Below are 22964 nucleotides of genomic sequence, written 5' to 3' on the forward strand. Positions count from 1 at the left end.
TATTTTTCTTGTATATCTTACCAAGCCTATAATAAAAGATAGTGCTAAATCTATAAATCAAGGCAAATTTGATAAAACATTCATCTTTAAGTTTCATAAATATATGCAATTTTTTTTTTTTTAATGGAGTCTCACTCTGTCGCCCAGGCTGTAGTACGGTGGCGTGATCTTGGCTCACTGCAACCTCCACCTCCTGGGTTCAAGTGATTCTCCTGCCTCAGCCTCCTGAGTAGGTGAGATTATAGGCATGTGCCACTGCGCCTGGCTAATTTTTGTATTTTTAGTAGATATGGGGTTTCACCATGTTGGCCAGGCCGGTCTCGAACTCCTGAGCTCAAGCAATCTGCCCGCCTTCTCCTCCCAAAGTGCTGGGATTACAGGCATGTGCCACCACACCTGGCAAGTATATGCAATTGTAATTGTAGTCTCTACAATTCATTTGCATGTTTTCTTAGACTAATATAATATGCAAACTTAGGGAAGTCTCCTGTTAATGCTGTTAATTTTGCCTACACCTGACAATTTCTTCATAAATATTCAATGAAGCCTCAAACAAAGGTGCTTTTCAAGGTAAAAGCCACAAACAAAGGTGCTTTTCACAAACAAAGGTAACTTTTTGGAATCTGTCCAAGTATTAAAGAAAAAAATGATCAGCAATTCCATGAAACAGAAGGCTGTCCATTCCTTATATTCTTTTGCTTACTGTGTCAGTTGTTTGAAAAACAGTAGAAGCTGACATGAGATTTTCTATATGTTGTCCAACAACTTGGTTTTCTGATTTTAGCTTCAGATTTTCTTCCTTACCTGCATCTGCTCTTGCAGAGAGAACTTTGCGTGTGTTGGAATTTCAACACTTGATTAATAAGTCATGTTTTTTTCCTCCAGTTCCACCTGATTTTCAGCATCAACTGCATCCATGTCAGCACTCATCATCTTGGGTAACAAACTTTTAAGTCCTGGATATGAAATGCTTGATGGATGGTCTTCCAGTTTGAGGGGCCAGAAGTGGGAGGGATTGGGAAGATGCCTCAGGCCTGGACACTTGAACCAACTGACAACAGTGCTCTCCAAAACTGAATCTTGAAGATGGTACCAAAAATAATCTCATCAATAATCTATTGCTTATAAATAGAAAGAATAATGTTGGCTGGGTGCTGTGGCTCATGCCTGGGAGGCTGAGGCGGGTGGATCACCTGAGGTCAGGAGTTCGAGACCAGCCTGACCAACATGGAGAAACCCTGTCTATACTGAAAATAGAAAATTAACTGAGCATGGTGGAACATGCCTGTAATCCCAGCTACTCGGGAGGCTGAGGCAAGACAATCACTTGAACCTGGGAGGTGGAGGTTGCGTGAGCCAAGATTGTGCCATTGCACTCCAGCCTGGGCAACAAGAACGAAACTCTGTCTCAGAAAAAAAAAAAGAAAGAAAGAAAGAAAAGATAGGATAATGTTATGTATATTATCCTTGAGTTAAATAAAATGTGTATTTTTGTTTGTTTGTTTTTTGAGACAGAGTCTCACTCTGTTGCCTGGGCTGGAGTGCAATGGTACAGTCTCAGCTCACTGCAACCTCTGCCTCAGGGGTTCAATCAATTCTTCTGCCTCAGCCTCCTGAGTAGCTGGGACTACAGGTGTGCACCACCACGTCCGGCTAATTTTTTGTGTTTTAGTAGACAGGGTTTCACCATATTGGCAAGGATGGTCTCCATCTCCTGACCTGGTAATCCTCCCGTCTTAGCCTCCCAAAGTGCTGGGATTACAGGCATGAGCTAACACACCCAGTTTAAAATGTGTGTTTTTTTTTTGTTTTTCTGGTTTTTGTTTTTTGAGATGGAGTCTCACTCTGTCACCCAGGCTTGAGTGCAGTGGCTCAATCTCGGCTCACCGCAACCTCTGCCTCCCGAGTTCAATTGATTCTCCTGCCTCAGCCTCTCAAATAGCTGGGACTACAAGTACATACCACTACACCCAGCTACTTTTCTGTGTTTTTGGTAAAGATGAGGCTTCCCCGTGTTAGCCAGGATGGTCTCGATCTCCTGACCTTGTGATCTGCCTGCCTTCGCCTCCCAAAGTGCTGGGATTATAGGCATGAGCCACCATGCCTGGCCAAATGTGTTTTAAAATTAATTTTACCTCACTTTTTTCTGTTTTACTTTTTGTTTGTTTTTTGAGGTGGAGTCTTGCTCTGTTGCCCAGCCTGGAGTGCAGTGACACGATCTCAGCTCACTGCAACCTCCGCCTCCCAGGTTCAAGTGATTCTTGTGCCTCACCCTCCTGAGTAGCTGAGATTACAGGTGTGCACCACCACGACGGGCTAATTTTTGTATTTTTAGTAGAGACAGGGTTTCACCATGTTGGCCAGGCTGGTCTCGAACTCCTGACCTCAGGTAATCCACCTGCTTCGGCCTCTCAAAGTGCTGGGATTACAGGCATGAGCCACAGCTCCTGGCCCATGTTTTACTTTTTAAATATGGCCACTAGAGAACTTAGATTTGCTCTGTGGCTTACATTCCATTTCTGTTGGACAGTTCTGTTTCAGAGGTTGTGGAGGGTGGTACAGTCATGAATCAGGGACTCAGGGACTTGCCCTTCCAGCATGGTGAACTACATCGTGGTTCACTGCAACCTCTGCCTCCCGGGTTCAAGCTATTCTCTTGCCTCAGCTTCCCAAGAAGCTGGGATTACTGGCATGCGCCACCACACCCAGCTGATTTATTTTTAGTTTCACATGTTGGCCAGGCTGGTCTTGAACTCCTGACCTCAGATGATCCGCCTGCCTCCACCTCCCAAAGTACTGGGATTACAGGCTTGAACCACTGCTCCTGGCCTCTATTTTTGGTTTCAAACAGCCTCTTTACATGTCTTTTAGAACACAACCCTTTTACAAGTTGGAAACTGCTTGTATGTATAGGACTTGATATACACTAAAGAAGGCTATTACTGGCCTGCACTTGCACTTACAAATAAAATGAAGCAACTGTAATTCACCTTCAGCCTTAGCACTACCTTAGGTACCTTTACTTCCTCTGCCTCTTCGGTTATTGCTGCCATTGGTAGCAGGTACCTCTACCAAAGGGCTGGGCTGACTTCCCAGGTAGGCAAGATGTAAGAGGGAGAAATGATTTGAAGGAAAGTTGTTCTGTGTATGCTTCCTGTTGTTAATATTTGTGGCACTGTGCCCACACTTCTACCACTTCCTTCCACAATTATCTTGCTTAAGCCTAAGTTCCAGTTTCCTCATCTATAAAGAGGGACACTGCTGCTGCCAACAGCACCTCACTGGTACAGTTACAGTTGATTGTCAAAGTCCCTGACAATACAGTTAAATAGAGGCTTCAGAATCCTCCCCCATCATCATGCATTCGACAGCTTTCATTCTCACTGGTTCTGCGGATTCCTAGGGAAAATTAGTGAACCATGAAAAGACTCTCCCATTTCTAGCAAAGGCACTTCCAATGTCTTGAATAAAGGCACTCCATAGTTCTCTTAAAAGTAGAGCAACTAATTTGATATTAGTTGTCCTTGAGAATAAGCCATGTTTCGGTATTCATCTTCTATAACTCCCAGCTAGATTTCAGCAACCAAAGATAGGATATGTGCATTTTATATTCTTTCACAGCTTCTTAAATATTTCAAATATGTCAGCTGACTGACTAGCCAAGATACCAAGTTGGGTAACTTACACCAGTGGTGGTGACCAAACTTTGGTCACCAGATTCCTGCAAATCCTTCATTCTTTCATCAAATATTTACTGAGTGCTAGATACTGTTCTAGGTGCTTGAGATACATCTGAACAAATAAACATAATGCTAGGTACCTAAACACTTTAATTCCATTAATCCCCTCCTACTTTTTGTGTTATCTATACAGTAAGACACCAACATAATTGAGAAAGGAGCTAGTCCTGCTGGTGTAGAGGGTAAGTGCTTGACTCATAAGAGTTCAGGGAGGGCACGGTGGCTCGTGCCTGTAATCCTAGCACTTCGGGAGGCCAAGGTGGGCGGATCACAAGGTCAGGAGTTTGAGACCAGCCTGGCCAATGTGGTGAAACCTCGTCTCTACTAAAAATACAAAAATTAGCCAGGCATGGTGGCAGGCGCCTGCAGTTCCAGCGACTCAGGAGGCCGAGGCAGGAAAATCGCTTAAACCTGGGAGGTGGAGGTTGCAGTGAACCGAGATTGTGCCATTGCACTCCAGCCTGGGTGACAGAGCAAGATTCTGTCTCAAAAAATAAAAATAAAAAAAGAGTTCAGCGCTCCTTGTAGTTACCTCATGCCATCAATCCCTCCTCCTGAGATTGTGCCAAGAATCAGTATTGTGCTTTCCACAGCACTAAAACAATGCTGAGAAATTACATAATTAACAAAGGTTTTTAAATAAGATTTTGTTTCCTCCAAGAAAATACTTGCTGTTTTTGTTCAGGCAGTAGTAATTAGACCCCCCCCCCAATCCCACAGACAAAAAGATACCAAATGGAACATTAACAAATGAGTGCCAGGAGTATTCATATTTCAAATGAATACCCTACATAGTAGCACTTGCTCATAATCATCTATCTTAATATTGAGTACTTTATTAGAAACTTGTTCTGCAAAAGGAATGGACTTAGGAATAATTAGCTGGGAGCGTCAAATCTTACCACCTCATGGAGTGACATTATAATTACATTCTATTGCTGGTGTCTTCCGCTGTTTAGTTGCCACTGAGTCAGAATTTTCTCACTTATGCATAGGAAGTGAGCCACGGCCATGTTAACTCACTTGCTCCAGGCCTTATAACCAACAGATGGCAGAACCAAGACATATGCAAAAGCTTTGAAGCTTTTTACTCAGCCCACGCCCTGACAACAGAAAATACAATAGCAGTTGATATGTCAGTTGTTCTTTATCTCACAAAAGCTAATTCATTTTTATTCCCCCTGCATTCCATAAGTAAAATTTTGGTTTCTTCTACAACCTACATATTAACCAGGGGTCATGTGTATCAGACAGACATGGTCTGCTTACTTACCGAGTCCAAAGGCAGGCTGGGAGGAGGTGGGTATGTCCCTGAGAGGCCTGTTTCATTTTGGGACCAACTTAACTTAGTTTCATGGTAAATCTGGAATTAATTATGGATTTCGAAATAAACAAGGGAGGACATTTAGATGGCTGCTGCCATCCTGAATCCTGTTTAGAGTACCACTAGAAAACACAATTAACCCCGAATTTTTTTCCCACTTGATAGAGGATTACCTGAAACAGCTAGAGACATAATTTCATACACAGTTCCCTGTAGGTAATACCCAGGAATGGAGGCAGAAGGTGCGCTGTCGCCTAATCACCATGGTTATGCTCTGTACTGAGTGTAGGTTTATAGACCCTGTCAGACAGAGAAATAATGACTGGGAAAATACATGGTACCTTGTAAAACAATTGTCTATCATTTTAATCTTGATGGAAAGAAATTTGTTCCTATGCTCATTTCCTCATTAAGAAAATTGAACTACGTATTTCTGGAGGTAGAAATACATATAAAGGTATCAAGGCTAAAAGCAAAAAAAAAAAAAAAAAATCAGCTATGAGATCAGATGTGTAAAGAAGGATAGAGAAGGCAATCTGAAATTATGAAGCGTTCCGCAGTAGTGTTCTTCTTGAGTTTACTCTGTTCTCAGCCTGAGAAAAGCACCTTACCCATTCTAGCTTCTGAGACTCCACCCTTGTTTTTCCAAACTCAGCACAGCTGTGAATGTCATTACTGGGTTAATGTATCTGGGCACTACCGTTTATTTAAGAAGTGCAGGAAGCCCGAAGAATCTGTGAAAGGCCATAAGGTTTGTTCACTGTGTAACCACAAACCTCACCCAGTCCACGCAGAGAGGACTGCTCAACCTGTGATGCCACCGAGCAAACACAATATTTGACATAAACACTACAGCTTGAACAGGTGACACTGGGGACCAGATGTTAGAATGTCTGCTGCTGCCACTGTTGCTGCTGCTGCTGGGAGACAGCTCTACTGCCATTCTCAGCAAAAGGAGGATTTTAGGCCAGACGCGGATGGTGGCTCACGCCTGTAGTCCCAGCAATTTGGAAGGCCAAGGTGGGTGGATCACCTGAGGTCAGGAGTTCAAGACCAGCCTGACCAACATAAAGAAACCCCATTTCTACTAAAAGTACAAAAATTAGCCAAACATGGTGGCATATGCCTGTAATCTTAGCTACTTGGGAGGCTAAGGCAGGAGAATTGCTTGAACCCGGGAGGCGGAGGTTGCAGTGAGCCGAGATCACGCCATTGCACTCCAGCCTGGGCAACAAGAGCAAAACTCTGTCTCAAAAAAAAAAAAAAAAAAAAAAGAAGGATTTTACATACTTATGGTTCCTCAACCATTTGCAAAATAATGTTCTATACAGGTGTGCCTGACTGACAAAGGCTAGTTCTCATGTCTGTGCCTTAACTGCATTGGAGCCTTAAAGATGGAGTTTTGGCTTCAACTGGGAGAAGCAAAATTTATAATGAGGGAAATTCTCCAGACATAGGAATATTGTTCGAAAGATGCTACATGGCCATAAAAATAAATGAACCCTATGTATACTACTGTGGAGTTATCAGAATTTAATTGCTATAGTTTCTAAAAAGCTGAGAACATGACTCCTATAACAAATATACAATGAACATGTCAAAGATTTTATTTAACTCATTAATTAATAAGGGATCAGTAAGATTAAAATTAGTTCAAATAAGAATTTGAGGCCAGGCACAGTGGCTCATGCCTGTAATCCCAGCACTCTGGGAAGCCGAGGTTGGTGGAACACCTGAGGTCAGGAGTTTAAGACCAGCCTGGACAACATAGTGAAACCCCATCTTTACTAAAAATGCAAAAATTAGCTGGGCATGGTAGTGCATGCCTGTAATCCCAGCTACTCAGGAGGAGGAGACAAGAGAATGCTTGAACCCAGGAGGTGCAGGTTGCAATGAGCCGAGATCAGAGATCGCGTTACTGAACTCCAGCCTGGGTGATAGGGTGAGGCTGTGTCTCAAAAAGAAAAAAAAAAAAAAAAAAGAATTAGAGGTCTATATTCTCTATTCAGCAAAATCTACAACACAAAATTTATTTGCATTGCCTTGTATAGGGATCATTTGCATAGTTATCAGTTTTTTACAACTTAACTCTAAAAAGAATCAAACAATTCTTGTAAAGGTTCACTAAATAATTCCCAGCACACCACTGAAACGACACCTGATAATCTCTTTCTCTTGAATAATTTTTCTTAATTAAATGTTAAGTGATTGACTGAAATAAAGAAAAAAATCTTAAGTGAAAAAAGAAGATAGAGGAAAGTATGTGTATTAGCGTTCACTTAAGATGGAGGAGTACAGAAAAAAGTGGAGGAGTATCAATATATAGGCATATTTGCATATTTTTACATGGGCAATAAATCATAAATTGTTTAAATGATTACCAACCAGGGAAAAAGGAAATCGTGTAAAGCAGACAAAAAGAGAGGCTAGAATTCTTTGAATATACCTCATTGTGTTGATTTCACTTTGGATCCCATGTTATACATAATTATAAAACAAAATTACAAGTGTAAAAAGCAATCCCTAAAAGGAAAAAGTGAAATGAACCAAATAAACCTAATTGTATGGAAGTGGTGGCATAACCACCCCGGGAACTATTTCAGGTGACTTCAGAACACAGTAATTGACTTACATCCTTAGTGGAATATGGCTTAATGTACCCCTCCCACTTAAACTCTCTAATTTGTTTTCATTAATAATCTTATTGGTCGTAGGCTTGTTGTTGTTATCCTGCAATTTTACAGGATAAATTGAAGAAGTACTTGAGTTGATACTTTAGACAACTCAGATTTTTAAAGCATGTTTGAAAAGAAGTTCAAGATTGATGGGGTTGGGTAAACCCTATAATCTTGAATTTGAAGTTGAAATATCAGTGTGAGTTTGTGATCTATTTAATTTTTTTAAAAAAAGATATTTCCTAGCTCTATCTACTGAGACAGGGTCTTGCTATATTGCCCAGGCTGGTCTTGAACTCCTGGCCTCAAGTGATCCTCCTGCCTTGGCCTCCCAAAGTGCTGGGATTACAGGCATGAGCCACTGGGCCTAGCCAAGGGTTTTTTTTTTTTTTTTTTTTTTTTTTTTTCTCGAGACAGAGTCTTGCACTCTTGCCCGGGCTGGAGTGGTGCCATCTCGGCTACTGTAAACTCTGCCTTCTGGGTTCAAGCAAGTCTCCTGTCTCAGCCTCCCAAGTAGCTGGGATTACAGGTGCCTGCCACCACGCCCGGCTAATTTTTTTGTATTTTTAGTAGAGATGGGATTTCACTATGTTGGCCAGGCTGGTCTCGAATGCCTGACCTCAGGCGATCTACCCGCCTTGGCCTCCCAAAGTGCTGGGATTACAGGTGTGAGACACCGTGCCCTGCCAAGGGCTCTTTTTGATGGCTTACGGTATCCACTTTGTCCCCAAGACCATAGGGAGAGGACCAGAGGTGACTGAGCTAGCTAGATTTTAAACGAAACTGAAATGAAAGTTCACTTCCTCATTGTGGGTACCTCATGTGACAAGTTCCAATTTCTTTTTAAAGTCAATTGAACTGAAATCTCCTTGCCTTTGAAATCTTAGAAGAGAGCCCACCAAGTTAAGGACCCTTACCATGGGAGCACCTGCTGGTTCTGTCACGTATGTACTGTTCTTTTTCTCCGATTTGGTCTTCAAACACTTTGTTTGTGTTCGTAGCTTGTTCTGCCCTCTAGGTTTTAAATCTTGCTCTCAGGAAGTAAACTAAAAAATCGTGTCACTCAATTTGTCTCTTCTCTATTTTTAAAAAGTTGATGTCTGCTTGAGCATCTAAGCATCTAAGTTGAGGCTAAAACGTGGCTTTCTTTGGAATATAATTTGAAGGTTTACATGTTTAAAATTCCAGATGTTTTCAATGAAAAAGAAAGTAGAATCCAGTTTGAGGGAGCTAGTTACTGAATTTCTGTTGAAGTCTCTTGGAATTAAATATAGAAGTGCCATTTTAAAGAGTAGTTAAGGAAGGAGCAAGGAGAAAAAAAAAAATAAAAAATAAAGGGTAGTTAATTGTTTCATTTGAAACATGTCTGATCATTGAAAAAAAAACAAGGAAAATTGTCTATCTAAAGATGTGAAAGCAATAGATGAGAGTTGTCTTTTAACTATCTGTAAAGATTGTGGATATTTAAATAGGTCAGTTAAGAAAAGCTCCTGTATTCAAAAATTCAGACGATAAACTAAGTTTTCAGCGGTTTGTCCTCTTCTTAAGGATATTTTTTTTTCCAAAAGAGAGAGAGAGATTTCCTTTTATTAGATTTGTTGGCAAATCCTGGGAAGTCCCTGTTTTCTAACTCCCTAGATGTGTTTGGTTTACCAGATATTGGGAAACTCCTGGAAATCACTTCTTTTTTGAGTCGGAGTCTCGCTCTGTCACCAGGCTGGAGTACAGTGGCTCGATCTCGGCTCACTGCAACCTCCGCCTCCTGGGTTCAAGCAATTCTCCTGCCTCAGCCTCCCGAGTAGCTGGGACTATAGGCGCACGCCACCACACCCGCTAATTTTTGTATTTTTAGTAGAGACGGGGCTTCACTATGTTGGCCAGGATGGTCTTGATCCTCGGCCTCCCAAAGTGCTGGGATTACAGGCGTGAGCCACCGCGCCTGGCCAGAAATCATTTTTTGAAGTACTATTAAGTATTGGAAGTAGTATTTCAGACATAAATTTGCAGTTATTCCCCCTGACTGTATCCCAGGAATTTTCCTGTGTAATTTTGATTTATAATAGTCTGTCCCTTTGATAGACTTCACATTGTTATTTTCTATTATGAAAAATATGGTCACAACAAATGCAGTTAATAGCTACACTTCCTATGTTACCTTTCTTTACACAGAGTGAAACAGCTGGTTTGTGTGCTCTTCGTGTGCTCCTCTGCAGTGGCGCAATTGCATCAAGATCCCACCTTGGATCACCACTGGAATCTCTGGAAGAAAACCTATGGCAAACAATATAAAGAAAAGGTAGATTGGATTGGATTGCCTCTCGAGTGATATGCTTTTACAGGAGTACTGTTTTCTACCCCTCAAAATTGCGTTCTTAGGCAGTGTTTTCAGTAAATATTTAGTCTGGGCACGGTGGCTTACGCCTGTAATCCCAGCAAATTGGGAGGCCAAGATGGGTGAATCACCTGATGTCAGGAGTTCGAGACCAGCCTGGCCAACATGATGAAACCCTATCTCTACTAAAAATACAAAAATTAGCCAGGCATGGTGTCAGGTGCCTGTAATCCCAGCTATTCAGGAGGCTGAGGCAGAATTGCTTGAACCTGGGAGGCAGAGGTTTCAGTGAGCCGAGATCACACTACTGCACCCCACTCTGGGTGACAGAGTGAGACTCTCTCAAAAATAAATAAATAAATACTATGTACTTGTTTCTTGCCAGATACTGTTCTTGGTACCATACAGCAGGAATCAAAATAAAATTCCTTTTATAAAGCTTATATTATAGTGAGAGAGACAGGAAATAAGAAAATAAATAACCAAAATAACCAGATACATAGTTAGATGGTGGTAAGTGTTGTAGATAAAAAATAAAGGAAGCCATAGAGAGTAGAAAGGGTCCTGGGTGGTGGTGGTGGCAAGAATTCTATCTATAAGATACGCAGGTAAGGGAAGGGCTCACGGATAAGGGTTCCATTTGAGCAAAGAATTGATGGAAACCAGGGAGCAAGCAAAATACATAATGAAGGTCTCAGGTCAAGGGCAAACGAGCACAAGCCCCTGAGGAAGGGCCACATTTGAGACGGGTGAGGATTAAAAAGAACTTATTACCCACATAGTGCGACCAGATATTGTTGCTTGGCTGTCACTTCCCATTTTGTAGTTTTATTTTTATTTCAAAGCATTCTTGCTGATGTTAAGATCTTAACCCTATTGCTTTAAGTAACTAAGTCCTGTAACTATATAATATTTCTGTTTGTAAGTTAGCATCATATATTTATTTGACATATTATTTTGTATAAAAATGACACTCTTAGTAGATTATTTACTCTGTTTTGTTTTTATTTATAATTAAATAATAATTGTGTATATTTATGGAGTACAATGTGATGTTTTGATACACATATACATTGCAGAATGATTAAATTAGGCTAATTAACATATTCAGCACCTCACATACTTATCCTTTCTTTGTGATGAGACATTTAAAATCTATCCTTTCAGTAATTTAAAAATATAAAATACATTATTATCTGTAGTCACCATGCTATGGTAGATTGCTAGAGCTTAATCTTCCTGTCTAAGTGAAACTCTGTACTCTGTGACTTAAATCTCCCCTTTCCCTGTCTACCCTTCTCCCAGCCTCTGCTAACTACCATTCTACTCTCTACTTCTATGAGTTCAACTTTTTTAGATTCCACATGTAAGTGGGATTATGCCGTATTTATCTTTCTGTGCCTGGCCTATTTCACTTAGCATAATGTTCTGTGGACCCATTCATGTTGTTGGAAATGACAGAATTTCTTTCTTTTTTAAGGCTAAATAATATTGCATTATGTATGGAATACAATATGTACCACACTGTTTTATTGATTCATCTTTTGATGGACACTTTATAAGGTTGATTCCATATCTTGGGTATTGTGAATAATGCTACAGTGAACATGGAAGTGCAGCTGTCTCGCTGACATACTGATTGCGCTTCCTTGGGACATATACCCAGAAGTGAGATTGCTGGATCATATGGTAATTACATTTTTAGTTTTTTGAGGAACCTCCACACTGTTTTCCAAAATGGCTATACTAATTTACATTCCCACTAACAGTGTATAAGGGTTCACTTTTCTCCACATCTTCACCCTTATCTTTCATCCTTTTGATAATAGCCATTCTAACAGATATGAGATGATATCTCATTGTGGTTTTAATTTGCATTTCCCTGATGATTGGTGATATTGAGCATTTATTCACGTATCTATTCGCCATTTGTATGTGTCTTCTTTTGAGAAATATCTATTCAGGTCTTTTGCCCATTTTTAAACAGAGTTGTTTTCTTGTTATTGGTTACTTTGAGTTTTTTCTATATTTGGGATATTAGCCCCTTATCAAATATATAATTTGTAAATATTTTCCCCCAATCTATGAGTTATCCTTTCACTCTGTTAATTGTTTCCCTTATTGTACAAAAGCTTTTTAGTTTGATGGAGTCACATTTGTCTATTTTTGCTCTTGTTGCCTATGCTTTAGGGGTCATATTCAAAAATCCATCATCCGAACCAATGTTGCAGAGTTTTCTCCTATATTTTCTTATAGTAGTTGTATAGTTTCAGGCCTTATATTTATGCTTTAATTCATTTTGAGTTGATTGTTGTATATGGAGTGACATAAGGGTTCAGTTTCATTTTATTGCGTGTGGATAGCCAGTTTTCCCAGTACTATTTATTAAAGAGATTATCCTTTCACCATTGTGTGTTCTTGGCACCTTTGCTGAAAATCGATTGACTATAAAATTGCAGGTTATTTCTGGGCTCTATATCCTATTCCTTTGGTAAATGCATCTGTTTCTATGCAAGTACTATGATGTTTAAATTACTATAGTTTTGTAATATATTTTGAAATTAGGTACTGTAATGCCTCCGGCTTTGTTCCTCTTGCTAAAGATTGCTTTGACTCTTTGAGGACTTTTGTAGTTACCTATGAATTTGAGGATTGCTTTTTCCTATTTCTGTGAAGAATAACATTGAAATTTTGATAGGGATTGCACTGAATTTCTAGTTTGCTTTGGGTAGTATGAACATTTTAGCAATATTAATTCTTCCAATCCATGAGCATGGAATATCTTCCCATTTATTTATTTTGTCTTCAATTTCTTTCATCAATGTTCTATAGTTTTCGGCATACAACCTTTCAACTCCTTGGTTAAATTTACTCCTAAGTATGTTTTAAGTGCTATTGCAAATAGAATTGTTTTCCTAATTTCTTTTGCAAATAGTTGTTAGTGTATAAAAACACTGCTGACTTTTGTACGTTTACTTTGTGTCCTACTTTACTGCATTAATATAACAATTCTAATAGTTTTTTGATGGAATCTTTAAGATTTTCTCTTCTTTCTTTTTTTTTTTGTCTCTCTCTCTTTTTTTTTTTTGGGGGGGGGGGCCTATTTGAGACAAAGTCTTACTCTGTCACCCAGGCTGGAGTACAGTGGCGCGATCTCTGCTCACTGCAATCTCTGCCTCCCAGATTCAAGCTGTTCTTCTGCCTCAGCCTCCTGAGTAGCTGGGATTACAGCTGCATGCCACCATGCCCAGATAGTTTTTGTATTTTTAGTAGAGACGGGGTTTCACCATGTTGGTCAGGCTGGTCTGAAACTGCCAACCTCATGATCCACCCACCTTGGCCTCCCAAAATGCTGGGATTACACACATGAGCCACTGCACCTGGCCTTTTCTTTTTCTTTTCTTTTTTTTTTTTTTTTTTTTTTGAGATGAGCCCTTGCTTCATCACTTAGGTTGGAGTGAAGTGGTGTGATCATAGCTCACTGCAGCCTCAAACTCCCGGCTCAAGTGATGCTCTTGCCTCAGCCTTCCAAGTAGCTGGGACTACAGGCACATGCCACCACACGTGCTAATTTCTGTGTTTGTTTTTTGTAGAGATGTCTTGCCATGTTGTCCAGGCTGGTATTGAACTTCTTGAGTCATACAATCCTCCCACCTCCACCTCCCAAAGTACTGCAATTACAGGCATGAGTCACCACACCTGGCCAAGATTTTATATGATCATGTCATCAACAAACAAAGGCAATTTTACTTCTTCCCTTTCTTTTTTATTCTTTGTTGTTTTTTTTTTAATTTTTATTATTTTCTTCTTTTCACTTCTTCCCTTCCTTATTTGGAGGCCTTGTATTTTTTGTCTTGCCTAATTGCCCTGGCTAGGATTTTCAGTACTATATTGACTAGAAATGGTGAGAGAGTGCGTATCCTTTTTTTTTTCTGATCTTAGCGAAACGACCTTCAAATTTTCACCCAGTTGAGCATGGTGTTAGCTGCAGTCTTGTCATATCTGGCCTATCTGTGTTGAGGGACATTCCTTTTATATGTAATTTGCTGAGAATGTTTGTCATGAAAGGATGTTGAATTCTGCAAATGCTTTTTCTGCATCCATTGAAATGATCATATGGTTTCCTTTGTGGTGATGAATTTTACCCTCACCCACACCCTTTATGACCAGGTTCCTCATTTCAAGGTTGACTGGAGTTAAATGTGCAATTAGCACCACTATCTGGTTAAATGAATGCTATTCCTTTTTTTAATAATTCCAATCCCTCAGGAGGAATGAACATGACTTTTGATTAGCATCCTACCTTAATAGTTGATCGCAAAGTGTACTTCTTTTTTTTCTTTTCCTTTCTTGTACTTAGATTTGTTTGTCTTTATACCATTGCCTCTCATCTTGTGGTCTGAAAGTATGCCCATCATACATGCGCATTATGTCCATTACAGGGTAACAGTAAAACCTTGCTCCAAGGGAGAGAAACCTGCATCCAGACTTGCTACCCAGTGCCTAAAATTAGGGTCGGGCCTGGCCTCACCGGCTCAATGAAATGAGGCAGAACAGAGTTGTGCTAGCCGCTCCCTGGGGTTCTAGCTTATTGGAAGCTCTGGCTTCAGCTATTCTAGGAGGCACCATCCACCTTGCCTTCTACATCATTGTTTTCCATGTAAATGAATCTCCTAGAGGAAAAGAAAATTCACTCTGAGTAAAATTAAAATAATAGAACCAAAAATGACTTTTCAAAAGACTATATATAAAGGAGTAATATGCACACTAATGAAAAAGAAATTGCAAGATAAATTAGAAATTTTGGAAAGAAAAAATATTGTCATTACAATAAAAATCAAAAGGATTCCCAGACTGGAAAGAGTTGGATAGAATCAGTCATCTAAAATATAGTGCTGAGGCATTCACCCAGAATGCAGCACCTAGAAATAAAAAGAAAAATCTATGAAATCACAAGTCAGAGAGGTGAGAGAGAGTCTGAGGCTCCAAAATACTTCAGAGAGGAGTTTCTGAAGAAGAGAATTAGATGGAATGGTGGAGAAACAATATATGCGGAGACACTGGTTGAGAATTTTCCAGATATGAGAAAAGGTCCTGAGTCATCCAATCAAAAGTACACAGCTGAAGGTAAATAAAGAAACCTACACCCAGACACATGTAATGAAGTTGTAAAATATCAAAAAGAAAGAAAATCATGACTGGGTGCATGGTTCACGCCCATAACCCCAGCACTTTGGGAGGCCAAGGGGGAAGGATTCTTTAAGGTCGGGAGTTTGACACCAGCCTGGGCAACATAGGGAGACCCTGTCTCTCCAAAAAATAAATAATGATAATAATAAAAATAAGCTGGTTGTGGTGGTGTGTGCTTGTAGTCCTAGCTACCCTGGCAGCTGAGATGGGAGGATAGTTTGAGCCCACGAGTTTGAGGCTGCAGTGAGCTGTGATCAGACCACTGTACTCCAGCCTGGGCAACAGAAAAAGACTCTATCAAAAAAAAAAAAAAAAGAATAAAAGAAAGAAATGCTGAACACAGTGGCTCACACCTATAATCCCAGCACTTTAAGAAGCTGATGGAGGACTGCTTGAGCCCAGGAATTCAAGATGAGCCTGGGCGACATAGGGAGACCCAGTCTCTACCAAAAACAAAAAACAAAAAAACTGGCTGCAGTGGCACACATCAGTGATCCCAGTATGCAGGAGGCTGAGGTGTGAAGATTCCTGGGTCCCAAGAGGTCAAGGCTGCAGTGAGTAGTAATCACGCTACTTCACTGCACACCATTCAGCCTGAGTGACAGAGTGAGACTCTCTCTCTAAAAAAAAAAAATGAAAACCAATAATAATAAATTTTTAAAAGAAGAAAATTCATTATGTTTATCATAAAATAATATTAATCACCATCAAAACAATTAAGAGCAAGACTTAAGATTAATATGTGAAGTTGGCAGTTATATTGGATATATTCATTTATTTTCATGCTCTCAGGCAGATCCATATTTGGTAGAATATGGATAGCTTCAAAATTGCTATTTTCAGCTGGGTGCAGTGGCTCACACCTGTAATCCCAGCACTTTGGAAAGCTGAGGTGGGCGGATCACGAGGTCAAGAGATTGAGACTATCCTGGTCAACATGGTAAAACCCCATCTCTACTAAAAATACAAAAATTAGCTGGGCGTGGTGGCGCGTGCCTGTAATCCCAGATACTCGGGGGACTGAGGCAGGAGAATCACTTGAACATGGGAGGCAGAGTTTGCAGTGAGCTGAGATTTCGCCACTGGACTCCAGCTTGGGCAACAGACTGAGACTCCATCTCAAAAAAAAAAATGCCATTTTCATCATTGAACACTTACTTGTCAGGGATGCAGTATGACTATGTTCTTCTTCACTATGTTTTAGAATGAAGAAGCAGTACGACGTCTCATCTGGGAAAAGAATCTAAAGTTTGTGATGCTTCACAACCTGGAGCATTCAATGGGAATGCACTCATATGATCTGGGCATGAACCACCTGGGAGACATGGTAGGTACATTACAAAGAATCCCACTTTCATGTCTGGGTAAGCATCATTTCCTTTCTATCTCCTCAAAAGCAATTTGAAGGTAAACAACAATAAAGGAATGTGTAGTACCAAGTTGGAAGGCAGAAGAATTTAAGAACATAAGAACGTGTACAGAAATTCTTACTTAGTTCCACTTTGACTGCTTTCTTTAACAAATCTCTTCTGTAGAGGAAATTTTAAACTCACAGACTACCATTGTTTTATTTCTTTTATAAATTCCAGAAAATACTGCCTAAAGACTATCCACAGGCTTTTAGCTTTTATAGTAAGTTGCCATACTTATTTAAGTCTAGATTGACAATTTAAAATGGTCCTTCTGCTTTCTGCTTTCTTTTTTTGAGACGGAATCTTGCTCTATCACGAGGCTGGGGTACAGTGGGGTGATCCCGGCTCACTGCAACTTCTGTTTTCCGGTTTCAAGCAATTCTCCTGCTTCAGCCTCCAAGTAGCTGGGACTACAGGCACGCACCACCACGCCTGGCTAATTTTTTGTATATTCTTTTTTTTTTTTTTTTGAGAAGGAGCTTTGCTCTTGTTACCCACACTGGAGTGCAATGGCACGATCTCGGCTCACCGCAACCTCTGCCTCCTGGGTTCAGGCAATTCTCCTGCTTCAGCCTCCTGAGTAGCTGGGATTACAGGCACACACCAACATGCCCAGCTGATTTTTTGTGTTTTTAGTAGAGATGGGGTTTCAGCATGTTGGCCAGGATGGTCTCCATCTCTTGACCTTTTGATCCGCCCACTTCAGCCTCCCAAAATGCTGAGATTACTGCTGTGAGTCACCGTGCCCAGCCCCATCCGCTTTCTTAATGGGAGCATGTGGGTATTTAAAATCACAAATAATCTCCTACTGGTTTTCAGATTCTGTTCTGTCCTCTAAAACTTTACCACTGTGGCCAAAGTGAACAGGAGAACACCCTAGGTAGACTAAATTCCTTCTTAAATGCAGGAATCTCCTTTGTAATTCCTTGTCACATGGGAAACCAGTTTAGTCCACTTTTTAGACAGCCCTTTTATGAAATTCTGCCTTGCTTTGAAACAAAAATCTGGCTCCCTATAACTTCTGGTTTTTACCATTCTCTTTTTCTCCTTCCCCATGAGGGTGCCTAACTGGGATGCTAGTGGCAAGTGTGAAACTAAACAAACATGGATAATTCACCCCACCAGCTCCTAATGGAACCTATGCTGGTCACAACGATTACTGATTTTTCTCAGTTTTTTATTCCATGTCAGTTTTAAAATATATTCGCAGTTACAGTTATTAGGATATTGGAAAGAAGGATAGGCTGGGTGTGGTGGCTTATGCCTGTAATCCCAGCACTTTGGGAGACCGAGGCGGGTTGATCACCTGAGGTCGGGAGTTTAAGACCAGCCTGTCCAACATAGAGAAAGCCCATCATCCTAAAAATACGAAATTAGCCAGCTGTGGTGGCGTGCGCCTGTAATCCCAGCTACTCGGGAGGCTGAGGCAGCAGAATTGCTTGAATCCAGGAGGTGGAGGTTGCAGTGAGCCAAGATTGCACCATTGCACTCCAGCCTGGGCAATAAGAGTGAAACTCTGGCGAAAGAAGGAAGGAAGGAAGGAGAAAGAGAGCGAGAGAGAGGGAGGGAGGGAAGGAAGGAAGAAAAGGAAGGAAGGAAGGAGAAAGAAAGAGAGAGGGAGGGAGGGAGGGAAGGAAGGAAGAAAAGAAGGAAGGAAGGAGATATACAGTCATGGGCCATATACATTTTGGGCATTGATAAACCGCATATGCCATGGTGTTACTTTAAGATTATAATAGAGCAGAAAAGTACCTCTTGCCTAGCTAGTGATGTTGTAGCCATCCTAGCGATGTAGCACAACACACTTGTTTCACAACACACCCAACTCTTGTTTGTGGTGATGCTGCTGTAAATAAACATATTGCTCTGCCAGTGGTATAAAAGTATAGCACATAAAATTATGCACAGTACAAAATGCTTAATAGTAATAAATGACTACATTACTGGTTTATGTATTTACTATACTATAATTTTAATTGTTATTTTAGAGTGTAGGCACACTTAAAAAAAGTTAACTGTAAAACAGCCTCAGGCTGGTCCTTCAGGAGGTATCCAGTAGAAAACATTGTTATTAGAGGTGACAACTCCATGCGTGTTATTGCCCCTGAAGACCTTCCAGTGGACAAGAGGTGGAGATGGAATACAGTGATATTGATGATCCTGACCTTGTATAGGCCTAGGCTAATGTGTGTAGGTGTGTGTATTTTAGTTTTTAACAAAAAAGTTTAAAAGTTTTAAAAAATTAAAAATTGAAAAAAGCTTACAAAAGAAGGCTATAAAGACGAAAATATTTTCGTACAGCTATACAATGTGTTTGTATTCTAAGGTGAGTATTACTATAAAAGACAAAACATTTAAAAATTAAAAGTTTATTAAGTAAAAACGCTGCAGTAAACTAAGGTTAATTTATTAGTGAACAAAGAAAGAAAAATTAACAAATTCAGTGTAGCCTAGTGTACTGTGTTTATAGTCTCCAGTAATGCCCTGGGCCTTCACATCCACTCACCACTCACTCACTGACTCACCCAGAGTGACTCCAGTCATTTCACGATAAATGCGCTATATAGGGGTACCATTTTTACTTTTTTTTTTTTTTTTTTTTTTTTTTTGAGATGGAGTTTCACTCTGTTGCCCAGGCTGGAGTGCAGTGATGCAATCTCGGCCCACTGCAACCTCCACCTCCCAGGCTCAAGCATTTCTCCTGCCTCAGCCTCCCAAGTAGCTGGGATTACAGGCGTACACCACCACACCCGGCTAATTTTTGTATTTTTAGTAGAGACAGAGTTTTACCATGTTGGCCAGGCTGGTCTCTAACTCCTGACCTTAGGTGATCTGCCCACCTTGGCCTCCCAAAGTGCCGGGATTACAGGGGTGAGCCACTGCCCCCAGCCCCCATTTTTACTTTTTATACTGTGTTTTCAATGTACCTTTTCTATGTTTAGCTATATTTAGATACACAAGTACTTCATATTGTTGTACAAATGCCTACAACCTTCAGTACAGCACCATGCCATGCAGGTTTGTAGCATAGGAGCAGCGGGCCCTACCATACTCCCTAGGTATGTAGGAGCTGATACTCTCTAGGCTTGTGTAAGTACACACTATGGTGTTTGCAAAATGACAAAATCAACTAACGATGCATTTCTCAGAACATATTCCAGTCATTAAATGATGCCTGACTGTATATTTGCTTTGTAGACCAGTGAAGAAGTGATGTCTTTGATGAGTTCCCTGAGAGTTCCCAGCCAGTGGCAGAGAAACATCACATATAAGTCAAACCCTAATCAGATGTTGCCTGATTCTGTGGACTGGAGAGAAAAGGGGTGTGTTACCGAAGTGAAATATCAAGTGAGTATTACCATCCCAAGCCTCTGAACCCTAGGTAGAGCTCTCTTTAAATGCTTAGTTTAGCTACAGAATTTGACAGTGAATCTTACAGTCGCACATGTTACTTTCTAATTATTTTTGTTATTCTTGTCTTCCCAACTAAATTATAAGTTGCTTAAGGGCAAGGATCACATATTATACTTTATTTATACAGTTGGCTCTCTATATCCACAGGTTCCACATCTGCAGATTCCACCAACTGTGGATCAAAAATATCCAGAAAAAAAATAAAATAAAAAATAGGCCAGGCACGGTGGCTCATGCCTATAATACCAGTACTTTGGGAGGCTGAGGCAGGTGGATCACCTGCGGCCAGGAATTCGAGACCAGCTTGGCTAACATAATGAAACACCATCTCTACTGAAAATACAAAAATTAGCTGGGATTGGTGGCACGTGCCTGTAATCCCAGCTACTTGGGAGGATGAGGCAGGAGAATCACTTGAACCTGGGAGGCAGAGGTTGCAGTGAGCTGAGATCTCACCTCTGCACTCCAGCCTGAGCAAGAGTGAGACTCCATCTGAAAGAAAGAAAGAAAGAAGGAAGGAAGGAAGGAAGGAAAGAAAGAGGGAAAGAAAGAGAAAGAAAGAAAGAAAAAGAAAGAGAAAGAAAGAAAAGAAAGAAGAAAGAAAAGAAAAAGAAAGAAAGAAAGGAGAAGAAGAAGGAGGAGGAGGAGGAAGGAAGGAAGGAAGGAAGGAAGGAAGGAAAGAAGGAGGAAAGAAAGAAAGAGAAAGAGAGAAAGAAAGAAGGAAAGAATATGGGAGGGCTGGGTGTAGTGGCTCACGCCTGTAATCCCAGCACTTTTCCAGGTCAAGGGAGGCAGATCACTAGAGGTCAGGAGTTCAAGATCAGCTTGGCCAACATGGTGAAACCCTGTCTCTACTAAAAATACAAAAATTAGCCGGGTGTGGTGGCAGGTACCTGTAATCCCATCTACCTGGGAGGACGAGGCAGGAGACTCACTTGAACCTGGGACAGAGGTTATAGTGAGCTGAGATCGCACAACTGCATTCCAGCCTGGGCAATAGAGTGAGACCCTATCAAAAAAAAAAAAAAAAAAAAAAAGGCATATAGGAGGATGTGTAGGTTATATGCAATACTCAGTCGTTTATATAAGGGACTTAAATATTCTTGACTTTTGGTATACTCAGGAGTCCTGGAACCAATTCCTTGTTGATACTGAGGGCCAACTGCATTCCCTACAGTGGTTTTTTGTTTTTTCTTTTGAGACAGGGTCTCCCTCTGTTGCCCAGGCTGGACTGCAGTGGTGCAATCTAGCCTTACTGCAACTTCTGCCTCTTGGGCTCAAGGGATCCTCCCACCTCAACCTACAGAGTGACTACAGGCACACACCACCACACCCTGCTTTTTTGTTTTTTTTTGGTAGAGGTGGGTTTTGCTATGTTGCCCAAGCTGGTCTCAAGCTCCTGAACTCAAGTGATCTTTCCACCTTCGCCTCCCAAAGTGTTGGGATTAGAGGCATGAGCCCCTGCATTCTGGCCCCACAGTGCTTTTCTAAGTGGTCATAGAGCCACCTACTTAGACAAATACTGAACTAAGCAAATAGGTGTTTAAGACAGACGTTTACTGCTCATGTTACCCTTTGACTGCACTGGACTCTCCGACAAGCCAATTGCTTGAGAAGCGGTGTTGTGTGAGAGAACCCTGGTGCTCAGGGAGTTTCTCTCCCCAGTTTATTTGTGAATTTCAGAGTTGAAGGAGAAGAAACAACTACAGCTAGAGTGGTCTATAAATTGTGCCACTCAAGTTAATTCATGGCTAGTCTTGAACTGTTAGCATATGAAATATGTGCCTTATAAAATCATTGTTCCTATGCTGTTGTATTTTCCTTAGTTTGCTTGTTTTAAAAATCTGCAAAAATCCTAAATTAGTTAGAGATAAAACACATGTGTCACCATTGAAGTCAGGATAAGTGAGAGGAATCAGAGCATTCTGAGCAACTACCCCAGCTTGTGATGAATGAAGAAAGTAAAAATGTGTTAGGAAGTAAATGATGGTCAGGCACAGTGGCTCATGTCTGTGATTCCAGCACTTTGGGAAGCAGAGGCAGGAAGATCACTTGAGCCCAGGAGTTAGAAACAAACCTAGGCAATATAGTGAGGCCCTATCTCTACAAAAAATAAAAATTATCCAGGCATGGTGCACACCTGTAGTCCCAGCTACTTGTGGGGCTGACATGGGAGGATTGCTTGGGCCTGGGAGGTTGGAGGTTATAGTGAGCCATGATTGCACCACTGCACTTCAGTCTGAGTGGAAATCCTGTCTCAAAACAAAACAAAACAAAAAGAAGGAAAGGTACTGCTAATCTCTTATTCTTTTCCACCTACATATTTTTCTTTCAACTAGTTTTGGATTTCTTACTGGAAGTTCTCTAAAATAACAGCTTTAGAAGACCCAATAAACTACATATTTAGATGTTAACTCTGAGTAAGTTAATGAACTCCTTTCTTTGGGTGCTTGCATTTTAATGAGCAATTTTGCTTCAACCAAAAGCAATGTCAATTTGCCTTCTTTGGGTGGAGAGCAAGGTGGGAGGAGGGGAGGAGAGAGAAAGAGAACAATTATGATGAGGCTTTGGACATTTTTCCCCATTTAAAACTAAAGCAGATTTGCCTTTTTCTGTTTGTTCATGCCTCCTTGTAAAATATTTTTGATCAAAAAAATTCTGAGGATAATAAGGTTTGAAAAATGCCAACCTAGGATTAAACTTCTTATGTTTCAGTCATCATTTGACAGGAGAAAGGGTATTTTAGGTCAAGGAAATCATCCTAGCTTCTCTCAAATCTCATTACTGTAGGCAACTATCTCCCTTACTTACAGGTGAAAATAGGTGTGATTTGGTACATGTTCAGTGAGTATTGTTTCCTAATATATTTGAATATGA

General features: G+C 40.6%; 1 protein-coding gene across 4 annotated transcripts in view; it reads left to right on the plus strand.

Moving 5' to 3' along the window:
* Positions 1-8545: 8545 nt before the first annotated feature.
* The window catches only part of CTSS (cathepsin S), a 28325-nt gene continuing 13906 nt past the window's right edge, over positions 8546-22964 (plus strand). The window contains exons 1-4 of one of the 4 annotated variants that reach the window (XM_032267488.1): positions 8546-8683; positions 9909-10035; positions 16466-16588; positions 19872-20021. In XM_032267488.1, the coding sequence (XP_032123379.1) occupies positions 8658-8683; positions 9909-10035; positions 16466-16588; positions 19872-20021 (426 nt within the window). In that variant the 5' untranslated portion in view covers positions 8546-8657. The remainder of the gene's footprint in view (positions 8684-9908; positions 10036-16465; positions 16589-19871; positions 20022-22964) is intronic. The other 3 variants (XM_032267490.1, XM_032267489.1, XM_032267491.1) reach the window with 3 other exon arrangements.

This window comes from Sapajus apella, unplaced genomic scaffold (assembly GCF_009761245.1).
Source record: "Sapajus apella isolate SASKATOON/1434 unplaced genomic scaffold, GSC_monkey_1.0 scaffold169, whole genome shotgun sequence".
Lineage (NCBI taxonomy): Eukaryota > Metazoa > Chordata > Mammalia > Primates > Cebidae > Sapajus > Sapajus apella.